Genomic DNA, 23,828 nt, shown 5'->3' with positions numbered 1-23,828 from the left:
GCGAGTGACCCGACCATTCCTTCACTCCCTGCCATGGTATGAGCTCCCTTGACCGCGAGTGACTGACGGTGCCTCCAGTTCAGTGGGAGTCGGTCTGTGACTGTACCTCGGAATTTGGCGGTGCCTTTCGGTTCTTGCAACGTGTGGCCACCTCCTGATAGTTTCCCTGTGTACTCCTGTGTGAATTGAGGGTGGGGTCGGATTCTTCCAAAGAAATTCCGCAGCCCCAAAGGGTACATGTACAGGAATTATGGACCTAAGACTTGCAAGTTTTGGACAAATGGAACTTGACCCGTCCAATTTGGGATGCTTTGACCTGTTGGGACCTTTGATTTGGACAGGATTGTGCATTTAAAGGGAGCCTTGGAATCTCAGGGTCCAAGGTGGCACAGGGTCAATGAGAATGCATTCTTTGATTGGTATGTTGAGATGTCAAAAAAGGTCACCTACGTCCTCGGGAGCAGAGTCTTAAGGACTTCGGTAAAAAATTGAAAGACCAGGTCAAATTTTGAAACATCAGAGAAAAGCCACAGAAATTTAGAAAAGCATTGCAAACAGTGATCACTTGTTAAAATCCTAGCTGGGCTAGCATGAACCAACTCATGCGAGTTATTTTGCCCCAAGAAGTGCACACTAGATTAAAAGAACAAGCAAACTGGCCAAATCAAGAATGAGCTGATCTTAATACCTTAGACCAAGCACGCATCAGACACCTAGGAATAATCCTTGAAATCTGTGTGCAGAAAACTGATTAGGCTAAAAAATCATCAAGTGTAAGCAAAGCAAAAGTGAGACTACAGCAGACTACATAGATTGTCTAAAGACTTTAAAAAAAAAATATTCTAGCATTGCTGCCACTTTTCTGTAGCCAAGTTGAGCATTAGAAAAATAAGTGTCCTCACTGGCCTGGCCAGCCAATGGAAACACTTCACATCCCCGAGCCGCTTCCCCCTCCTCCCCCTCCTTCTCAAAACTTCTAAGACAGCGGAGAGGTTTGTAACTTTTCTTTCTATTGACCAGAGACCTTTTGTGTAAACTTGGTTGCACTACCTTTGTTCCCTGACAGAGTCCTCTGAGGGCTCTTGTGGCTGACTAATGTGAGACTGGCAGCCACACGCAAGAGGACCTTTTCAGTTGTGGAATAACCTGCTGGTTGAAATGCACCTGCTGACCTCTTTGAAGGTTTTTAAGCAGGCATTAAAGACACTGTTATTCCGGCAGGCCTTCCTTTGTTAGAACTCTCGCCCCTGCCTCCTAGCCTGTTTCCCACCTCCTAGCTGAGCAGAGCAGAGGAAGCTGCTCCAGCTGGACCAGGGGCTATACAAGCAAGCAAGCAAGCTCCCAGAGAGCGAGCAAAGCAAACAGGGGGAGCAAACAGGAGTTTGCCTGGGGAGTTGCAGTGGAAGAGGAGACAAAGGCAAAGTGGTGAGTGGGCTGGGGTAAGCCCAGGGGACTGTCCTTTCCATTCTGAGTTGCCATGTGCTCACCACGTGCTCCAGAGAGCTCCAACTGAATTGAAGGGGCATGGCCTGAGTACTCCCAGCAGCTGTGTGGGTGGGAAGTTTCAGTCTGTTTCCCGCCTCCTAGATGAGCAGAGCAGAGCAGAGCAGAGGAAGCTGCTGCAGCTGGTCTAGGGACTGTAGAAGCAAGCAAGCTCCCAGAGAGCGAGCGACCAGAGCAAGCAAAGAGGGAGAGCGAACAGGAGTTCTGCAGGGGAGGTCAAGGGGGAGGCCCCTAACATTTTTTTTAAACATTTCTTTGTCTTGTAACACACACTCCCATACCAGTGGGACTCTGTTGTTAGCCTCCAGTGAATAGAGGACAAAGCTGAGGCTATTCCAGTACCATCAGAAAGCTAGAAACGAAAAGGGAATAGAGACCATGGAAGGAAAAGACTTTCCAGCAGTGGTGACCCGCAAGGTGTTTGCAGTGTTTGTTTTCTTGCCTGAGATCAACATGGCCTACACCTGTAACAGGTGCAAGTCGATCACACTGCTGGAAGAGAAAGGAAGAGGACTGGAGCGACGAGTGGCGACCCCCCGGGGAATAAGAGAAGACGAAGAGTTCTTGGACAGAACGGGGGAACTGCAGCAGCAAAGGGAAGATCAGAAGCTTGAAGAGCAACAGCAAGCTGAGGCAGAAGTGGGAAATGCTGAGGCGAGGAAAAATGCAGCAAAGCCTACTCCTTGGAAAAGGGTGACAGTTAGGAGCAGAAGAACTAGACGCCACTCTGCGCCAGTGGAAGCAGTGGAGCTGTGGAACCGATTCCAGGTACTTGCGGAGGAGACTGGAGGACAGCCTGCAGAGGAAGAAGTACAGGGGACCCCGCAGGAGAGTGAGCAAGAGGCTGAAGATCAGCCAAGCAGAGGAGATGAAACTCAGGCCTACAACAACAAGAAGAGAAGAGTGGTAGTAGTGGGAGACTCCTTGCTGCGTGGGATCGAGACCCAGTATGTCGCGAAGACCCGTGGACTTGCCAGGTATGTTGTCTCCCGGGAGGACGGATTAGAGACGTGACTGGAGGGTTGCCTGCACTCATAAAGCCCACTGACAGGTATCCCTTCTCACCCATGTGGGAACAAAAGATACCGCCAAGCGGAGAAATCATGTCAGACTTTGAAGCTTTGGGAAGGAAACTCAAGAACTTTGGGGCCCAGACAGTTTTCTCATCCATCCTTCCAGTAGTTAGAAGAGGGATAGAAAGGGAACGAAAAGTACTCTGAATGAATGACTGGCTACGAAGGTGGTGCCGGCGCGAGAGATTTGGATTCTGGGACCACGGGCTATACTTCCTGGAAGATGGGCTGTTGGCAAGGGATGGGTTGCACCTCACAAGGGTTGGGAAGAATGTGTTTGGCCACAGCATGAAGAACTTCATCAGGAGGGCTTTAAACTGAATCCTGCAGGGGAGGGAGATGTAAAGTTGGGGGTAACAATGGACGTAGGCGCATGCACTGCAACGGAGAGGACAGCTCTGATAGTGGCCAATAATAGTCTTCAGGCACATGTAGGAAGAAAGCCAGACCATGAAGCACATGGTCTTCGATGTCTATATACAGACACCGCCCAGAGTACGGGAAACAAACAGAACGAAATTGAACTCTTAATACAAGAGGGAAATTATGACCTGATAGGTATAACTGAGACTTGGTGGGATGACTCTCATGACTGGAATATAGCAATTGAAGGATATCACTTGTTCAAAAAGAAAAGGAGGAACAGAAAGGGAGGTGGGGTTGCACTGTATGTGAAAAATAAATATCTCTGCACAGAAATACAGGCGGATGAGCTTGGTAGCCCCATCGAGAGCATCTGGGTTGAAATAAATGGCGCAAAGAATAAAAGGAACCTGGTGGTCGGAGTCTACTACCAGCCACCCAATCAAGGAGAAGACGAGGATGAAACTTTTGAAAAGCAAATTGCCAATGTTTCAAGGAAGCATGATGTAGTAGGAATGGGGGACTTCAATTTCCCCAGTATTGGTTGGGAGACAATTTCTGCAAAACATGGCCCCTCCAAGACATTCCTGACTTGTGTTGCTGATAACTTCCTCCTACAGAAGGTAGAGGAAGGAACTAGAGGATCGGCTATCCTTGACTTGATCCTAACCAACAGAGATGATTTATTGGATAAAGTAGCAGTTATGCGAACTCTGGGGGAAAATGACCACGTTATACTTGAGTTCTTGGTTCTAAAGGAAGCAAAAGCTGAGTGTAGCCAGACGCGTACCCTGGATTTTAGGTAAGCCGATTTTAATAAACTCAGAACAATGATCAGTAAGGTCCCATGGCAAGCGACGCTAAGGAGAAAAGGAGTCCAAGATGGGTGGGAGATTTTAAAAAAGGAAGTTCTCAAGGCAAAATTACAAACCATTCCAACAAGAACAAAAGGCGGAAGACAACAGAAGAAGCCAGTGAGGCTTCACAAAAAGCTTAAAGATGACCTGAAAAAAAAGAAGGACACATATAGGAAGTGGAAGGAAGGCCAAGCTACAAAGGAAGAGTACAGGCAGGTAGCACAGAATTGCAGGGATGGTGTCAGGAAGGCTAAACCTGAGAAAGAGCTGAAGTTAGTGAGGGAGGCTAAAAGCAACAAAAAGGCTTTCTTCAGATACGTGCATAGTAAAAGACAGAGGAAAGAAATGGTGGTTCACCTTTAAATAAGGATGGCGAAATTATCACAGATGACAAAGGACAAAGATGACAGAGGTGCTCAATTCCTACTTTGGCTCAGTCTTTTCCCAAAAGAGGGTCTATGACCCCCTTGGCAAAGGCGAAGTACAGGCTGAAGGGGCAGGATTGCAGCTTGAGATCGACAGGCATATGGTCAAGGAACACCTCATTACTTTGAATGAGTTCAAATCTCCAGGGCCAGATGAACTGCATCCTAGAGTAATAAAGGAACTGGCAAAAGAACTCTCAGAGCCACTGTCTATTCTCTTTGAGCAATCATGGAGGACGGGTGAAGTGCCAGATGACTGGAGGAGGGCTAATGTTGTCCCTATCTTCAAAAAGGGTAAAAAGGAGGAACCTGGGAACTACAGACCAGTCAGTCTGACATCAATCCCTGGAAAAATTCTGGAGCAGATGATAAAGCAATCCATCTGGAAGCACCTTGAAAACAATGCAGTGATTACTCGAAGCCAACATGGATTTGTCAAGAACAAATCCTGCCAGACTGATCTGATCTCATTTTTTGATCAGGTAACCTCCCTTGTGGACTGTGGGAATGCTGTGGACATAATATACCTCGACTTCAGAAAAGCTTTCGACAAAGTGCCCCATGATATCCTGATGAGCAAACTAGCTAAAAGTGGGCTAGATGAAACTACTATCAGGTGGATCCAGAGTTGGCTACAGAATCGGACTCAATGGGATCTTCTCCAACTGGGGAGAGGGAACGAGTGGGGTACCACAGGGCTCAGTCCTGGACCCAGTGCTCTTCCACATGTTTATGAATGACTTGGATGAGGAGGTTCAGGGAATGCTGATCAAATTCACAGATGACACAAATTAGGGCGGGATAGCTAATACCCTGGAAGACAGACCCAAAATTCAAAGTGATCTGGATAGACTGGAGCGCTGGGCAGAAAGCAACATAATGATATTTAATAGGGCTAAATGCCAAATTCTGCACCTAGGAAAAAGAAACCAAATGCACAGTTACAAGATGGGGGATATGTGGCTCAACAACATGACAAGCGAGAAGGATCTTGGAATTGTTGTCGATCACCAGCTGAATATGAGCCAAGAATGTGATGTGGCTGCAAAAAAGGCCAATGCTCTTTTGGGCTGCATTCATAGAAGCATCGCTTCCAAATCCCGGGAAGTACTAGTTCCCCTCTACTCAGCACTGGTTAGGCCTCATCTGGAGTACTGTGTCCAGTTCTGGGCACCACACTTGAAGAAGGATGCAGACAAACTGGAGAGGGTTCAGAGGAGGGCAACGAGGATGATCAGGGGACTGGAAACAAAGCCCTGTGAAGACAGGCTGAAAGAACTGGGCATGTTTAGCCTGGAGAAGAGCAGACTGAGGGGAGATATGATAGCGCTCTTCAAGTACTTGAACGGTTGTCACAAAGAGGAAGGCCAGGTTCTCTTCTCGATCATGCCAGAGTGCAGGACACGGAATACTGGGCTCCAGTTCCAGGAAGCCAGATTCCGGCTGAACATCAGGAGAAACTTCCTGACTGTTAGAGCAATATGAGAATGGAACTAATTACCTAGGGAGATGGTGGGCTCTCCCGCACTGGAGGCATTCAAGATGAGGCTGGACAGCCTTGATCAAGGGTTGGATTCAGTGGTCTTATAGGACCCACCTTCCAACCCTACTATTCTATGATTCCTTCTTCTGACTTTTGCATACTGCTTTAAGCAGTGTTTTTTTAAGCTGTGTTTTATTTTTGGATTTTTTTTTTTAAAAAAATGTTTTTAGTTCAAAGTTTTTTTTAGTATATGTTGTTGTATATATTGTCCATGTTTTTTATGTAAATGGTTTTTAAACTTTGTATATTGTATTTTAATGTTTTGACTTTTGTAAACTGCCCAGAGAGCTTCGGCTATGGGGCGGTATAGAAATATAATAAATAATAACAATGTAGATTGTGTGTATTTTGTGGATGGGTCCTGTCAAAGGAATGCTGAAGAGAGATGCTGTCTGCGTTTCCCATACTGTAATAGAACAAATTCTTTTGCCTAACTGTACTTCTGCTTAAGTGGCAGAACTTTTCACCCTCGCAAGGGCTACTGCCCTATTCCTTTCAGCAACTAAACAGTCTCCCATGGCAACTTTTGAAGATGTGGCACAACTCCAAAATCAGGAGACTGGCTGGTTGTTCTCAGTACACTGACCATTTGTAGCGTTCCCCGGACAGCTGTCTGGTCGCGCCCATGGTTCCTCTTCCCCCTCTTGTAGTAGCAGATAAGAAGGGTAGAGTCGATTGAGTCAGTCCCCTAAGGGGTGAAGGTGTCAGCCATCTGTCGGGGATGCTCTGAGTCTGACTTGGATTCCTGCATTGAGCAGGGGGTTGGACTCGATGGTCTTGTAGGCCCCTTCCAACCCTACTATTCTACGATCAAGCAAGTTGCATAAATGTGAATAATGTGTTTAATGTACTCAGTAACTTCGTTTTTGCTTTAGAGAAAATGTCTCTATATCTGTACTGGCACCTATTGTTCCTGCCGTGTGGGAGTGTGAGCTTTTTACTCCTCTCAGTCAACAAATGCCTGTCCTTCGGGTCTGCTGGACAGATTGTGCTATACGCCACCCGAAAGCTACAGCAGCAGCAGCTTCTCCCGTGTAAAACTCAAGAGGCAATGACTGTGTGTGACTGGCAGTAGATAGGGGTGTATGAAATCCCGCTTACCTGGCTCCGCCGGGTTCCGCAGGTGGGGGGAACGATCCGTTCGTCCTCCCCAGAATCCTGCCTGGCCAGCTCCTGCTGGGCTGCTGCGGACACAAATGGCATCCTGCATAGGGGATGCCATTTGCGTCCCTATGCAAGCCCGTGATAGGCTACGTAAATATTTACATAGCCTATCACAGCTAAAGCGGGAACACAAATGGCGTAGGGAATGCCATTTGCACCCCTGCTTTAGCTGTGATAGGCTACGTAAATATTTATGTAGCCTATCACGGGCCGGCGTAGGGACGCAAATGGTGGCTGCTACGACGGCTGCCATTTGCAGCTGCAGCAGCCCGGCAGTGGCTGGAGCCACCGCTTGAGCCGCAGCTAGGTAAGCTCCGTTTCGCGGGGTGGTGGGGCAGGGGGCTCCATTCCGCCACGCATTCCGGAGGGCCGAATTCACTGGAATTCAGCCCCCTGGGATCCGTGGCGGAATTCTCTAACATCCCTAGCAGTAGAGAGCGAGTGTTGGCTGAGGACCGTCTGCCTGGTCGTGTCTTGGCTAATGTGTTTGAACAGGTATTGCAGCTCAGGCTCAACCTTCTGTGTGCACCAGCAAGTGTTACTTCACAAAGAAGAAAAAGCAAGCTAGGCTGAACGTTTGTTGAGAGATGCTGCATGTGCTAGAATGATGCTGTCAAGACGAGAATGAGATTTTAAAGTGGTCTAAGCAAGCATAAACTTTTATTGAAAGTAACTAGGGAGACATACGGTCAGGGCCAGAAATATTGGAACAAGGATAACTGTTTTGGCAGTTGGCCTCTGTACACCACCACATTGAAGTTGAAAGGAGACACACCCAGATGGGAGCAAAGTCAGGACTTCCAGCTGTAATTCAAGGGGTTGGGCAAAAGCGGGGCACTAACCATTCGGGAAGTACAGCCAGTGGAACGCACACACCCTCGTCGTTGGGGGCTCATAGTAATGGAAAAAACCAACATCATTTCAAACTTAAGGATCGCCTTTAATACCTGGATGAAAATCCTTTGCAGTCAGTGACTGCCTGAAGTCTGGAACCCATGGACATGACCAAATGCTGAGTTTCCTCCCTCGAGACGCTTTGCCAGGCCTTCACTGCAGCTGCCTTCAGCTGCTGCCTGTTTGTGGGTCTTTCTGCCCTCAGTCTTGTCTTCAGTGAGTGAGAAGCATGCTCTATTGGGTGGAGATCAGGTGACTGACTTGGCCATGGAAGAACATCCCACTTCTTTGCCTGGAGAAACTCTTGGGTAGCTTTTGCTGTATGTTTTGGGTCATTATCCATCTGCAATATGAAGCGGCGTCCTATCCATTTGGCAGCATTCGGCTGAATCTGAGCAGATAGTATAGCCCTATACACTTCAGAATTCGTCCTGCGGCTTTGATCAGCAGTCAGGTCATCAACAAACACCAGTGACCCGGCTCCATTGGCAGCCACACATGCCCATGCCATAACACTGCCTCCACCATGGTTGACAGATGATGTGGTATGCTTTGGATCATGAGCTGTTCCTTTCCTTCTCCATACTTTTCTCTTCCCATCATTCTGGTACAAGTTAATCTTGGTCTCATCAGTCCAAAGAACCTTATTCCAGAACTGGGCAGGCTTTTTTAGGTGTTTGGGGGCAAAGGCTAATCTGGCCTGTCTGTTCTTGAGCGTTACCAGTGGTTTGCACCTTGTTGTGAAGCCTCTGTATTCACATTCATAAAGCCATCTCTTGACTGCAGATGTTGACAGTGACATGCCTACCTCTGCAAGAGCGTTCTTGACCTGGCTAGATGTTGTGAAAGGGCTCCTCTTCACCATGAGCAGCATTCTGCGGTCATCCACTTTAGTTGTCTTCCGTGGTCTTCCAGGCCTGTTGCTGTTGCTGAGCTTGCCAGTTAATCCCTTCTTTTTCAGGATGTTCCACACTGTTGTGTTGGCCACTCCCACTGTTTCTGCTATCTCTCTGATGGGTTTATGTTGTTTCCTCAGCCTCATGATGGCCTCCTTCACTCGCATGGACACCTCTTTGGACCTCATGTTGGGGGTTCCAGTGAACAGCTACCAAATGCAAATGTAACACTCAGAACCACCTCCAGGCCTTTTCTCTGCTTGAGTGGTCATGAGGCACCCAGGAAACAGGCCACACCTGGCCATGCAGCTGCTTGTCAGCCATTTGCTCCATTACTTATGAGCCCCCAAAGACAGGGGTGTGTGTATGCCACTGGCTGTCCTTCCTGAATGGTCAGTGCCCCACTTTTGTCAAGCCCCTTGAATTACAGCTGAAAGTCCTGACTTCGCTCCCATCTGGGTGTGTTTCCTTTCAACTTCAATGTGGTGGTGTGCAGAGGCCAACTGCCAAAACAGTTATCCTTGTTCCAATATGGCCCTGACTGTAAATGGCCTGATGCTCTAACTTTGACCCTGCTGAGCATGTGTGCCACTTTGCACCAACAGACTGGACTCAGTCCCCATGAGATCCTTATAAGAAGACCCATGAGACTCCCGTCTTCAGCACCTATTAAAGAACATCTTACTAACTTGCATTTGAGTGATGAGACTGTGTTGAACTATTACCAGGCATTAATGAAGTGTGTGAAGGCTTTCCATTTGCAGGTTAAACTGTGCTTCCAGACGTTCCTACGATAGTGTCACACCTGGAGCCTAGAGACTGAGTCTCCATCAAAGCCATCAGAGGAAGTCTTCCCTTAAGCCTCACTGGAAAAGACCCCATCAGGTGCTGTTGACCACCCACACTGCCTGAAGCTGCAAAGACAGCCTACCTGGATCCCTGCATCCCACTGCAAGAAAGTGTTGCCCCTGGAGACAATGCGCCCCAGAACCAGACAACGCTGGATGTGTGTTCATCACAGAGTTCATCAGCCCTTTGAGTCATTTTGGACCCAGAAAGAGAAGAACATCTCTGGTTGACATTGTGGTACTGGCTTAGTGCGCTTTTTCCTGCTACTGTGTGAAATCGTCTTAGACTTCTGGCACTTTAGCCTCCTCTGGATTACAGATTAGCCACCTCTAAAGGACCAGTAGTGAGCCACGCACTTGCTGGCGAGGTGAGCCTAGCGCCTGTGAGTGAAGGAAGAGTTGTCTCAGCCTCCACCAGAGGTACATTGTCGTGATGTGGCCCGCCTGCATCCTGCTCCTGCTTGACATCGTCAGCTGCATGAAAGCAGAGAACACCTTCCAGAAAGTGGTGAACCAGATTCGAATAGACTTGAATGTATCCAGCTGCTACATCTGCAGCCATGTGCCAGTCCATGCCCATAGAGGCACACCAGTCATCCAAATCCCACTGAATCAGACTAAAATGATTAAACCCCGTTACCTAGACCAACCAGAAACAGCCACCTAGCAAGATGTGCAATGTAATAAGCATAATGCTTGTTTGCATTGTTTTGTTCCATGTGGTCATCGCTTTGTTTAAATGTTGTATCAGATTCCTTACAAAAACTATACATAAAGCTGAACTGCACCCGATGGTCAGTAGAATGCAAAGAGAAATGTGAAAAGAAGAGAAAGAGAGAGAGAGACTGAATAACTGATAACAATACAAGCATAGATGGTGAGGCTGATAGGCCAAAGGGGGGATTGTGAAGGTAGGCCTGACTAGGCCTTGTAAGTAGTTTGGTTCAGGCAAGGTGCCTGATGGGATTGAGTGTGTGTGTGTGTGTGTGTGTGTGTGTGTGTGTGTGACCATGAGAAGGTAATTGTAACTTGCTCATAAGCAGGAATTCCCATCCACCAAAGTAACTCAGTACTAATTGGTTTCTGAGCATGCATACTGTGTTTTCTTTGTTCTCCAACTTTCAGTCTGTATAAAGGCATCCTGATTCTTTTGAGGGAGACACCGTTTCATGTGTCTCTCCCACGGCCATGATGTGCTTTAATAAATTTCTGACTGTTCAACCTAAGTTGCCTTGGATATTTCCTTAACCACCTTGTTCTGGCCTTGCAAAACTGATTTCCCTCCTCTTCCTTTTCCCTCCACTCCCCTTCCCTTCCCTGGTGTGTCTTGTCTTTTTAGTTCTGAGTCTGAACATTTTATTGTATTTGACTAATAGCCATTACAAGCAACATAACTTAAAATATCATATTACAGAAGGTAAACAGAATCAGGTTAATGAATCACCTGCACAGTCCACTGCAATAGCATTCAGAGTGCTTGCACAAATACGTTTTGCAGCCTTAGCAAACAGAGCTGTTTTGTGTGTAACAAAAGGGTCGCAGTCTGACAGTATCCAACAAATCTTCGCATAGATACTTTACCCTGTAAGGATGCCAAAATCTGTCCCAGGAATCTTTCCTTGGGGTTTTGATATAAATGACAGCACAGTAAATAATGTGAGATATCCTCTACCTCTCCCATGCCACAGATGCAGAATCATAGGCTTCTTGGAACATGCCTATATTTTCCATCCAAGAATGCTGTGGGCATGGTTTGAAAGCATAATTCTGTAAATGAGGTTCTCAAGCAAAATTAAGAATTTGCAGGTATTGAGCTCTTTCATGATCCATTTTAAACAGGTACCACTGAGAAAAGTTTGAACATTGAATTAGATCTAGGTCCTGCCTATTATCTTTTCCATAAATCCAATCCCTCATTTTTTGGGGGTTCCCAGTAGAGTAAAAATATCTGGTAGAAGGTTTTTAGAGGTATAGAATCATAGAATAGTAGGGTTGGAAGGGGCCTACAAGGCCATCGAGTCCAACCCCCTGCTCAATGCAGGAATCCAAGTCAGAGCATCCCTGACAGGTGGCTGTCCAGCCTCGTCTTGAAGGCCTCCAGTGTGGGAGAGCCCACCGCCTCCCTGGCTAATTGGTTCCATTGTCGTATTGCTCTAACAGTCAGGATGTTTTTCCTGATGTTCAGCCGGAATCTGGCTTCTGAGCCCATTATTCCGTGTCCTGCACTCTGGGGTGATCAAGAAGCGATCCTGGCCTTCCTCTCTCTGACAACCTTTCAAGTACTTGAAGAGCACTATCCTATCTCCCCTCAGTCTTCTCTTCTCAAGGCTAAACATGCCCAGTTCTTTCAGTCTCTCTTCATAGGGCTTTGTTTCCAGCCCCCTGATCATCCTCGTTGCCCTCCTCTGAACCCTCTCCAGCTTGTCTGCATCCTTCTTAAAGTGCGGTGCCCAGAACTGGACACAGTACTCCAGATGAGGCCTAACCAGTGCTGAGTAGAGGGGAACCAGTACTTCCCGGGATTTGGAAGCTATGCTTCTATGAATGCAGCCCAAAATGGCATTGGCCTTTTTTGCAGCCACATCACATTGTTGGCTCATATTCAGCTTGTGATCAACAACAATTCCAAGATCCTTCTCGCTTGTCGTGTTGTCGAGCCACGTATCCCCCATCTTGTAACTGTGCATTTGGTTTCTTTTTCCGAGGTGCAGAACTTGGCATTTATCCCTATTAAATGTCATTTAGCAACTCTTGGCCCAGCCACCCTTCTTCATTTGTTCTCTTAAGCAAAGCTTGGGGAAGCGATCTTCTGGCATGTCCAGGACCCTCTTAGAATATAGAAGGGCTGCCTTCTAACCCCTAGCTCCTACTGATACCACACCTGTCTCTGCCCTGAGGAAGGGGGCTGGGGTCCCGGGGGGTAATACCAGTAAGGATCTCAAAAACTGATTCTGACAAGCCTCCAACTCCTTCAAATTGTTATGCCTGACCCCCCCAAATCTCAATCCCATATTGGATTTGAGCAACAGCTTTTCCAAGGAACACTTTCCATGCTGGCGCCACTAGTCTGCCTCCCCTGGAGTAGAAAAATTTCAAGATAGCGCGAGTTGTCTTCTGTGCTGTTATTTTAATGTTCTGGAGCTGAATGAGGAAACCTGCTCTATCTTATTTCCATCTAGCCTCCAGTTGTACTTGGGGGAACGTTTACCAAAGACCAACACCTTGGATTTAGCATAGTTAATTGTGAGCTGTTCTATTTGGTAGAAATCATAAAGTTTGTTCAGGCCTTTCTTCAGCCCAATTTTGTTCATGGAGAGCAGTACCAAGTCATCTGTGTACATTAATATCGCAACTTTACGGTTGCCTATTGTGGGAGGGAAGTGGTCTGGGCAGTTTAACACATTTACAATGGTATTAATATAAAGACTGAACAAATGCGGTGCCAACAAGCAACCTTGTTGACTCCTTTGGTTGTACAGATTTCTTCTGACAATCTCCCATCTGTGCTTGCCCTTACCCTCATAGTTGTGTTTGTATAAAATTCCCAAATTAGGAATAGCAATCTCTTATCAATATTGGTCTCTGCAAGCTTATCCCACAATTGACTCCTATTGTTTGAATCAAAGGCTGAGGAGAAGTCAATGAAAGCAGCAAAGAGCCTTTTGGAAGGACCAGTCATATATTTATAAATTAAATGGTGCAAAACAAAGATCTGGGCCACGGTGCTGTGGCCTTTCCTAAACTCAGCTTGTTCTTGGTGTAAAATATTATTTTCATCTTCCCAGTCTGACAACTTCTGGAGGAGGAAACGGCTATAGATCTTAGAGCTGACATCTAGTGAACTAACTGGCTGATAGTTCTGAGGTTTAGATTTATCTCCTCTCTTGTGAATTGGAAATATTATGCTCAACTTCCATACTTCAGGGAAGATTCCCGTGGTACTAATGAGAGAGAATAATTTTGCTAACACAGGTGCCCACCATTCAGGATTACTCTTAAAACCTCAGGTGGGATCATATCCTCCCCAGGTGCTTTGCACACTGCTAAGGCATGGATAAGTTTGCTCACTTCTTGTTCTGTGACTGGGGGCCATTCCGGGTGTGCTGCCAAGGCCTGGAAGGAAGTTGAACCATTGCTGCCAGTACTTACATCATTTCCAAAAACGTTACTAAAATAAGTATGCCAAGTATTAGCTGAAATACATGCCTCTAACATGGGATGTGCCCCCTTATCTATTATAGTAATCAAGTCCCAAAACTTTCTCTCATTCCTTTATTTTATTTAATTTATTTAATTTATTAATCGCCCATCTGGCCAGTCACCCAGCCACTCTGGGCGATGTACAACAATAAAAACAGTTTATACAATAAAATTCAACATTAAAAACATCATATTTCTAAAATTACCCTAGCCCACCCCAAATGCCTGCCTGAACAACCATGTTTTTAATGCATGGCGGAAGCTCATTAAAGAGGGGGCATGGTGGAGTTCCCTAGGGAGGGAGTTCCACAGAGTGGGGGCCACCACAGAGAAGGCCCTCTCCCTCGTCCTCACCAGCCTAGCTGTCCTGGCTGATGGGACAGAGAGAAGGCCATCTGAGGCTGATCTTGTTGAGTGGCCTATCTGGTGTTCCTGGAGATAGGCTGGGCCAGAACCATATAGGGTTTTAAAGGTCAAAACCAACACCTTGAATTTGGCCCGGAAAACAACTGGTAGCCAGTGCACTGCACCTCCTTCAGCACTGGAATGATGTGATTTTGCTGGCGGCTGCCTTTAATCAGGCGAGCCACCACGTTCTGTACCAGCTGCAGCTTCTGAATCGTCTTCAAGGGTAACCCCACGTAGAGCGCATTACACTAGTCTAGACGAGAGGAGACCAGGGCATGTACTACCGATGGGAGCAGATGGTCAAGAAGGTGGGGGTGCGGCTGCCGTATCAGATGGCATTGGTACAGCACTGTCCAGCTCACAGCTGACACCTGAGCCTCCATGGACAGCTGGGAGTCTAAGATGACCCCCAAGCTGCAGACCTGGTCTTTCAAGGGTAACCGTACCCCATTCAACACCAGGTCAACATCCCCCAGCCTCCTCTTGTCTCCCACCAAAAGTACCTCGGTCTTGTCAGGGTTCAGCTTATTCCTCCCCATCCAGCCACTCACTGTCTCCAGACATTTGGACAGGGATTCTACGGCCCACTTTGGTGAAGATTTGAACGAGAGGTAAAGCTGCGTGTCATCCGCGTACTGATGACACCGCACCCAAAACCTCCTGATGATAGCCCCCAGCGGCTTCACATAGATGTTAAATAGCATCGGGGAGAGGATGGAACCCTGTGGCACCCCACATGTGAGCGGCCACGGGTCCGAAACCTCCTCTCCCAGTGCTACCCTCTGGCACCCCCATCCTTTCCATGGCTGCAAGACCCAACTCCTTCCACTGAACCATCATAAATGTCATTTTTTTCTTTCTAAGAAGGTTCTTGTAAGCTAACCAATAGGAAGCCAATGCTTCCAAATCTACTTCCAACTTTAGCTGCCTTACCCTCCTAGTTAATTGAGACAGGTTCTTTTTAGCTTCTATGTCACCCAACTTTATGAGAGACCAATCTAGGTTGATGGACTGTTCTTGTTAAGAGTGGCCTTAAGGGATTAGCTATAATCAAGTTGCCATCTATAGGATCGACATGTCCTTCCACAATGTTTTGGCATACTCCCAAAAGATAAGGACTGTTCAAATGATCCTGAACAGGCTGGGTAACAGAAGAAGACCATCTTAAACGTTCCCCACCTATGATTGTTCCCTCTGTTGTGTCCATCGGGAGGGGGCGCAGTTGGGGAGCTTGTATAATTAGGGATGTCAGAGAATTCCGCCACGAATCTCAGTGAGGCCGAATGCCAGTGCATTCGGCCCCCCGAAAACCGTGGTGGAATGAAGCCCCCCGCCCCGCGAAATGGGCTCAGAATGGAGCACCGACCTGCTGCTGACTGCACTGCATTGCGAATGGTGTCTGCATCTGCGGCCGCCATTCGCTTCTTCCATATAGCCTATCATGGCTAACGCAGGGACGCCATTTGCGTCCCTGCGGAAGCCGTGATAGGCTGCGTAAGTATTTACGTAGCCTATCATGGCAAAAAAAAAGGGAATGCAAATGGCGGCGGCTACGGCGGCCGCCATTTGCATTCCCTTTTTTTTGCCGTGATAGCCTACGTAAATACTTACGTAGGCTATCATGGCAAAAAAAAGGGAATGCAAATGGCCAAATTCTGGGCCAAATTCAAGGTGTTGGCTTTGACCTTTAAAGCCCTATATGGTTCCGGCCCAGCCTATCTCCAGGAACACCAGGTAGGCCACTCAACAAGATCAGCCTCAGATGGCCTCCTCTCTGTCCCATCAGCCAGGACAGCTAGGCTGGTGAGGACGAGGGAGAGGGCCTTCTCTGTGGTGGCCCCCACTCTGTGGAACTCCCTCCCTAGGGAACTCCGCCATGCCCCCTCTTTAATGAGCTTCCGCCATGCATTAAAAACATGGTTGTTCAGGCAGGTGTTTGGGGTGGGCTAGGGTAATTTTAGAAATGTGATGTTTATAATGTTGAATTTTATTGTATAAACTGTTTTTATTGTTGTACATCGCCCAGAGTGGCTGGGTGACCGGCCAGATGGGTGATTAATAAATTTAATAAATAAAATAAAATAATAGCCATGTTAGAGGCTATTACAGCAAAAAAAAGAAAAGAAAGAAAGAACGCAAATGGCGTAGTGGCCGCCGTTTGCGTTCCCTTTTTTTTTTTTTGCCATAATAGGCTATGTAAATATTTACGTAGCCTATCACGGCAAAATACAGGGACGCAAATGGCGGCGGCTACGGCAGCCGCCACTTGCGCCCCTGCAGGCTGCCCAGTGGCCGGATGTCCGGCTGCGGGCGGCCCTGGCCGACGGCTCCGCGGAATCTCTGAGGAGTGGAGCCAGCCAGAGAGAATTTTGGGGGGAGGGACAGAGCGCCTCCCCCCCACCACAAATGTCACCCTTTGAAAAGGTAAGTGACTTTCGTACACCCCTAATAAAGATGGACCAAAGTATAGGTAAATTATCACTTTCTGGTCGGTCTATAACGTTATAGCTTGCCTTATAGGACAATAACTTTGGTGAGCAAAAGATGTAATCAATAACACTACCTGGCCTACTATTAAGAAATGTAAAATATCCATTAGACTTATCCTGCAAACTGCCATGAAGGCATAACAGCTGGAAGCAGGACATAAGTTCAACTAGTCTCCAACCTTCTTCACTGATTATTTTATCATGTGAAAAGCAATTGTATGGAAAGACATCGGTACAATCCAGACCAAAAGCGTTTCCATTTTCATTGGGTCCTGGACCAACACGAGCATTAAAGTCACCACAAACCACTAGACTCGCTTCAGGAAACTATGCTTCACAGAGGTTCAGTACCTCCGCCAATTCTTCCCATAGAATCTTTGAGTTCAGTGAGGATTTATCAGGTGGAAAATATACATTAAGGCAAATTCAGGTGTCCAGCTCACACTTCCACTTACCTTTACCAATACTGATAAAATAAAATTACTTTTAGACTGATGAACTACCTCAGCCTCAACATCAAGCTTCACTGAGACAAGTGTAGCCAGGCTTCCCCTGGCTCTTCCTTGCTGATGGAGTTTTGTTGCAGGAAGCAGAAAGGAACTGAATCCCTGGAGCAAAAGGGTTGAGGTTTCCAATAACCAAGTTTCTTGGAAACAAAGAATGTCATAAAGTGAAAGAAATCTGCTGAACTCTTGATCTGCTAACTTGTTCTGCCACCCAGCTATGTTCCATGATAAAATAGAAAAGGGGGAATATGAACCCAAACCATCTAGTCAGGGATGTTTCCAGGAGTGGTGCTGGGCTTTGGGGAGAATAAATCAGGATTTCCCCATGTTTTCCTAAAACAGTGCCCATCTCTCAAGTTCGAAGAATTGTTTGAACTCTTGTTTAGCTCATATGTATTTCTGTCCCAGTTATAGTTGGCTTGAGTGCCCCGAACATAATTCCTAGAGGAAACGATAGTATTATGAGTAGTAAGTAAGGGAGATGGACCTCCCCAACACTCAGAACCACTCCCTCGTCTGTGCCATGGGATGGGAGTGTTATTTGGGTCAGTCACATACATGGGCATGGCTTCCTCAGAGTTCGTCCAATTATGTGGAGTCTCATTGGGGGAATGGACCCTATTATGCCAATTTGGGGAGTGACTAATGAATAACCTTCTTTTGTTGAACCACTTCTTGGTATGAATAGGTGAATTTAGGTCTCTGTGCTAGTGTGTGCTTACCCCACTTAAAGGACACATTGTTACTCTTAAAAAGGGCAAGTACATTCCAAAAACCTTGGCAACGCTCCAAGCAGATGAAGGTCAATTCAATTATACCTCTTGTTTTCTTATACCCCAAGGGGTACAAACATGAGCAAGTCAGCCCCCCTTTGTCCTTCCATAATGTCTCAACTATGGATAGTAACTCTGATAGCACCTCTTTTCCATGAGCCATCCATCTGTTTCAGTGGCCAATTGTATATGGAGATACAGAAATCAGACTTACCCAGGGAATCCTTTGTCTGGGATGCCCTAATTAAATCTGATTCAATGTCCACCTGTTTCAGCTTCTCCCCCAATTCCCCATGCTCACTTTCTATTCCATTCTGCCTCATGATGTTATCTGGCATACCAGTTTCCATTACTGAGTCCTCTTGCCACTCATCTAATATAATTAGATCAGGGTCAGAAAAAGTAAGGTGGGAAATTTCAGTAATGTTATCCTGAGTTTCTTCCACTTCTACCGTATCTGGCCATGGCATGCTCTGTCTTTCCCAGTCCAGCAAAAAATTACTCACATGGTCCCTAAGATGCTGTTTATCAATGAGAGAAGTGTCAGCCTGCAGCTCTCTCAGATCAGGAATGTTATCAGACGGTTTCTTGACTGAGTGGTACTGGAGCAGGAACAGGAGCTGTTGTCAATATCCTAGTCTCAATTAGGCCCACTATGATTTGCATGCTGGCCTTAAGACCAGAGAGCTCCTTCTTTAATATTTCCAGACTCTTAAAATTTTTCTTATTAACTTCAGCTGTAAGGAAGCATTGGCCCCTAGGGGATGTGTACACTTCAGCAAGGACTACCTGATTTTGCTTTCCTGTGCACTTATCCATCAGGTTATCCTGCTGTTCAGAACCAAAATTATCCTGGAATATACCATGTTCAGGGGACAGCAAGTAAGAATTTCCACACAACATTTTTGGGTCAGGGGACCAACTGTCCACCATATCCACCTTGTGTACCTACAAACTCCTCCAACTGGAAATTCCTGTTATCTTCACCTCTCACCATGTAAATATGATTCAATGTGCCTACCATGGCAGGGGTAAATTGGTCCTTAATTGTGTTAGCTTCAATAGATATTCCCTCAGATTCTACTGGGAGACAGTATTCCAAAACTGACCTCTGTGCAGATGCAGGGAGAGGTTCTTTAAATCTCTTTTGGCCTTTCTGGGCCCTGGTCAGTACCATGGTAACCTGATCACTCTGAATTCACTCCAATACGCATTTTAAAAAAGGAGGATAAAAAGAAAAGCAACGAAAAACTTAAAAATAGGTTTTTAAAAAAGTTAAAGTTAAAAAGGAATACCCTTTTCTAAGAGAGGGGATAAAAGCAATATGAACTACTGCAAACTAAGAAACACAATTACAGTGTAGAACCAAGACCGGATAATCACCCCAGTGGTATATCCAAGTCTGATAGACTCTTCAACTTCCCTCACTAGCCTTGATCTTCCAGCTAGAAAAGGAGCTCTAGCCAAATATACAGTCTGTAGGTGAGTGGGGCAAGGCAAAACACACCTCAAGGCAGCCCAGGTAAAGCAGCTTCTCCACCTAGTCCTCTCCCCAAGAAGCCTCTGGCGAGCTCCAGCCACATATACAGCCTGTAGATGAGTGGTGCGAGGCAAAAACACACCTGAAGGCAGCCCAGGTAAAGCAGTTTCTCCTTCTAGTCCCCCCCTCCCCCCAAGCCTGATGGAAAAGCCTGTATTTCTTTTTGACTGAGCTGAGCCACTTCGGGAGACAATAATTGTCTAAAAAGTAGGATGAAAAATGCAATAAATATAGCAACTGATCTTTTGAGAATATCACAAAGCCTTTTTTTGCCAACACATTTTTTCTGTGCAGCAATGAGAACTAGGAACTTGCACAAGCATTAAAGCAGATGTTCTTCAGGCAGTAGAAATGAGATCTGGTGGACTATCAGCCTTGCTCCCAACAACTCTGTCCCCCTTGAAACGTTATATGCTATCTTCCCTTCTCATTATCCTCCAAATGCAGTGTTATTATCACACACACAGTGTTGCAAATAGGTACACATCATAAGCAGCATGACCTGAGAGACACTGACGTGGCCTCTCTTGCCACCTGTTTAACTCCAGTTTCTTTGGATTCCCCCAGCAACCCATGTGCAAAACACAACGGACAGGGAGGAAGGGCAAGTTGACAATGGCAGACAGAGCGAGCATCCCAGGAAAGCAGCTGGGAATGAACACCAAACATAACCAGTTCTTGTAAATATTAGAGTGAGGTGAAAGGGTGCCCCCCCCAAAACTTTTAGCCCTGCAATTTTGAGGAGCAGATTAACAAGGTTAAGAAAGAGACACCACTTTCGAATTGGGTCCCATCTAAAGTCTCATAAGATGGCTTTATTATTTATTATTACATTTTATCCCACCTTTTTTCCTCTTTCAAGGAACTGAAGCCGGCTTACCTAGTCCTCCTCCTCTCCATTTTATCATCACAACAACCCTGTGAGGTAGGTTAGGCTGAGAGTCAGTTAGCTGCTCAAAGTCACTCAGTGAGCTTTATGGCTGAGTGGGGACTAGAATCCCAGTCCAACGCTCTTAGGGCGCAATCCTATGCATGTTTAGACAGAGAAAAGGCCTACAACTCCCAGCATGCCCCAGCCAGCCACACTGGCTGGGGCATGCTGGGAGTTGTAGGCCTTTTCTCTGTCTAAATGTGCATAGGATTGTGCCCTTAATCATGCCTTCCTTGCATGACCAGCCGTGGTTTGTTAAATTCCACTTTATTGGGGTTTGTCTTTTTAAAAATGTTTTAACTCTTTTGACCTGCTGTTTTATTCTTTTACTGTGTTGTTCACTGCTCCAAAATCTTCTGATGTGGAGCGGTATATAAATATTGTAAATAAATAATAAATAATAAACATCTGATTGGTTAAAAGAAGGCATATTGTGAGAGACTTCAGCTCCTCAGAAAGCTAGGATAAGCAAAATAACTTTGCCAAACCCATTCAAACAAAGCTGCGCTCCCATGCAATACAATAAAACTGAGAAAAGGGATGTATGGCAGGTTCACTTCCAGTCTGTTAAGACTCAGAATGAACGAAACAAAGGTTGCCAATTCCTCAGCCTCAAAACACAGTATGATACAGTGTCATGTTGTTATTAGACATTTAGTAATATTACTGGCAAGCTACCAAACCTAATTTGATTGAGGTGTCTAAGTGTATCGGGTGTTCTAGTTGGGGATGTGTGTGTGCTTAAAAAGGGTAATTTAAGTTTTTGGAGGTTTTTGACATTCTAAATCAGTTTTTTTTTTAAAATCAGCTGTATTGGTTTAAAATGATATCTGAGTGCAATACAAACCTATTCAGGTCTATATTCAGATGCTCTTAAAATTCAATCCATGACCCTCTATTGGACACATTGAGCTAAAAACTGTGTAAAAAGAATGAAGGAACCAGGAGGCTGGGTTTGGGATAGTAATATTTGACCAGAAGGTCCATAGGAGAACAGTGTTTCTTCATGACATGGATAGACATCCATGCTATATGACTGCCTAAATATTCATAATTCCCACAATAGAAACCCTATATGATGGAGGAAACAATCCTATGGCCACTAGACACTGTCTAGAGAGCCATAGGATTTTTCGGTTTCTGGGAACTGAGGTTGGAGCCAGGGCTCCAAATGGGGTTCCCAGAAACCGCATGCCCCGCCCCCTCCCCCTCATAGCCAGCGCGGTTCTCTCTGCACTGGCTACATCTCTGTGCTCGGAAACAGAGCGTAGAGACAAGGAAAAGGGGGGCGTCCCAGGGGTGGGGAGGAGACAGTGGAAGCTGCTTTATGCAGCTTCCTATGCACAACACAGCGTCTTTCCCTCCCCTCCACTCAGCCGCTGTCTAGCCAAAAATGCAGGGCAGCTGGAGCATGGAGGAGGCTGCAGACTATCCGGAGTGGACTGTGCCCTTATTGTGTCATATTTAGAATGTTTGCCCTCTCCTACAGTTTTTTGCTGTGCAAAATATGAGTATTTAGATCAGGGCTGTTTAACCGCAGGCCAGTGGCCCAAATCCAGTCGTCTGGGGTCTCAATCTGGCCCTCTGAGGACCCCAGATGGCTCACCCCCTTTCCCCCCCACTGACAATATTTTAGCAGTTTCCCAACTTTTGTACATTTTTTTCTACATTCTAAAACCATCAGTACGTGGGTCCCAAGAGCTTCCCTGAAAATTGATTCTGTCCATTGGGCTAAAAGAGATTCAACACCTCTGATTTAGATGGTCAACCAAGCAACATGGCTAATTACTTTCCATACAGTGCTGGCTCTGGGTTTCTGAGGGCCCTCAGGCAAGATCCCCTCCATGGGCCCCCTCCCTCAGTGAGCCCACCTTCTCACCACAAGGGTCACCAGCTGCTATGGCTCCTCATCCTCTTTCTTGTCATGGCTGCCACTTGTTTGCCTGCTTGGCAGGCAGAGAACCAATGAGCAAGTCTGCATCCACTGCTCCTCCTTCTCACCACCACCACTGTTGCTGGGCCAGAGCAAGGGGCAGGTGAACAAGCAGCTTGCAGAAGCTCTTATGTGGGCCCTTGGCACACTATGCCAATCCTTCATGCCAGCCCTGTTTCCATGTCATGCAGAAACACCTGTCTGCCATGCAGCTACTAGCCTTTGCTTAAGGAACATTTGAGAGCTCTAGTCTTCAAGGCAGTGATCCTACTCAGTGTACTTACATGTGGAATGAGAGAGTGCCACATGGGAAACCCTCATTCTATAGCTGTACACCTATTTCTAAGGAGACAGACTTTTTTGTGCAAAAGGCATGCAAGAGGTTTCAGATGATGCTCCTGGGTGATACAAAGGCCCTATTTAGTTGCAAACAGGTGTTTTATTACTGTTGTAGCAACTGATTACATGGGTGCTTGTTTGGGACTTTATTTGAAGCAATGATTTAAAACCAGCCCTGTTTTCTGGTGATTTAAATGAATGATTTAAACTGCCTCAGTTTAAAGCCATGCACCCTGCTGCCATCTCATCCGAAAATCCCCTCACCAAAAGTTGTCACGCAAGCATCCCCTCATGCACACACACACACACGTACGTAAGCAGGTCTGCAGGGCAGTCTGGGTAAATATGGCTAGAGAGGGGGGAAATTGGTGACAGGTGGCAGGCAGGCAGGCAGGCAGGCAGGCAGGCAAGGCTGGGCCATTTGGGAGCTGGCGGGTGGGTGGGCAAGCTTGCTTACTGGGAGACGTTGGTGAGATGGTCCCTCCCTCGGAAGTTGTCGTGGTAGATTTGGTGTCAGGTGAGATTGCCAGGAGGGGCATGCTCAGGGGCGGCGGCGCCAACATCTGGGTGGGAAGGTAGTGCCCAGGTACCTTCACTTGACCACCTCCATTTAACTAGGGACACAACACACACACACACAAAAAAAAACACAGAGCAAGCTGTTAGCACTGCCCACAGGAGCTGCCTGCTTGCCTGCCTGGGGGAACTTCCACCCTCAAAGCAGGGATGTCGGGTGGGCTCCACTGGAGTCCATGGGAATTTGGGCCAGGTCACCTGCCTCCACACATGGAGGTCCCATCAAACAATCATGGCTAAGAGCCATGGAAGGGGCCTTCTGGTGTGCCATCTTCCTAATCCTTTTTACAGCCCCACCCCACAATTCTATCTCAGACCTACAGTGTCCACATTTGGTCACTGACCTCAAGCCATGCCACACCCACACATGACCCATGTATGCTGCTGCTTCTTGTGCCAGAACGTATTATTCTTTAAAATGGTTGTGGTAAATTTTTGTTTCTTTTACACATTGCTAAATAGACCCACACAGCTGGGAAGGTAGGGTAGAGATGAGCAAAGTGCAAAACATTTCTGAAACAAATTGAAAAGATGTGTGTGTGTGTGTGTGTGTGTGTGTGTGTGTGT

The 23,828-nt window shown here is 46.5% G+C and overlaps 1 protein-coding gene across 13 annotated transcripts in view; it reads right to left on the bottom strand.

Annotated features, from left to right (window-relative positions):
• Window positions 1-23,828, bottom strand: part of LOC146334054 (nuclear factor 1 C-type-like) — a 280,437-nt gene that overhangs the window by 48,460 nt on the left and 208,149 nt on the right. For 10 of the 13 annotated variants that reach the window (XR_014786399.1, XM_084824951.1, XM_084824954.1 and 7 more), the window contains one exon: window positions 23,143-23,299. The exons of the other annotated variants lie outside the window; for them this stretch is intronic. Coding sequence is in view for 9 of the 10 variants with exons in the window: in XM_084824951.1 (XP_084681077.1) it covers window positions 23,143-23,299 (157 nt within the window). In the remaining variant the exon portion in view is untranslated. The remainder of the gene's footprint in view (window positions 1-23,142; window positions 23,300-23,828) is intronic. 13 annotated transcript variants of the gene reach the window in all.

Source organism: Heloderma suspectum, chromosome W (genome assembly GCF_057233095.1).
Source record: "Heloderma suspectum isolate Gila_16-S chromosome W, 16-S_ref, whole genome shotgun sequence".
In the NCBI taxonomy this organism is placed as follows: Eukaryota; Metazoa; Chordata; class Lepidosauria; order Squamata; family Helodermatidae; genus Heloderma; species Heloderma suspectum.
Note: the sequence above shows the minus strand (reverse complement) of the source record. Positions and strands in the feature narration are given on the sequence as shown.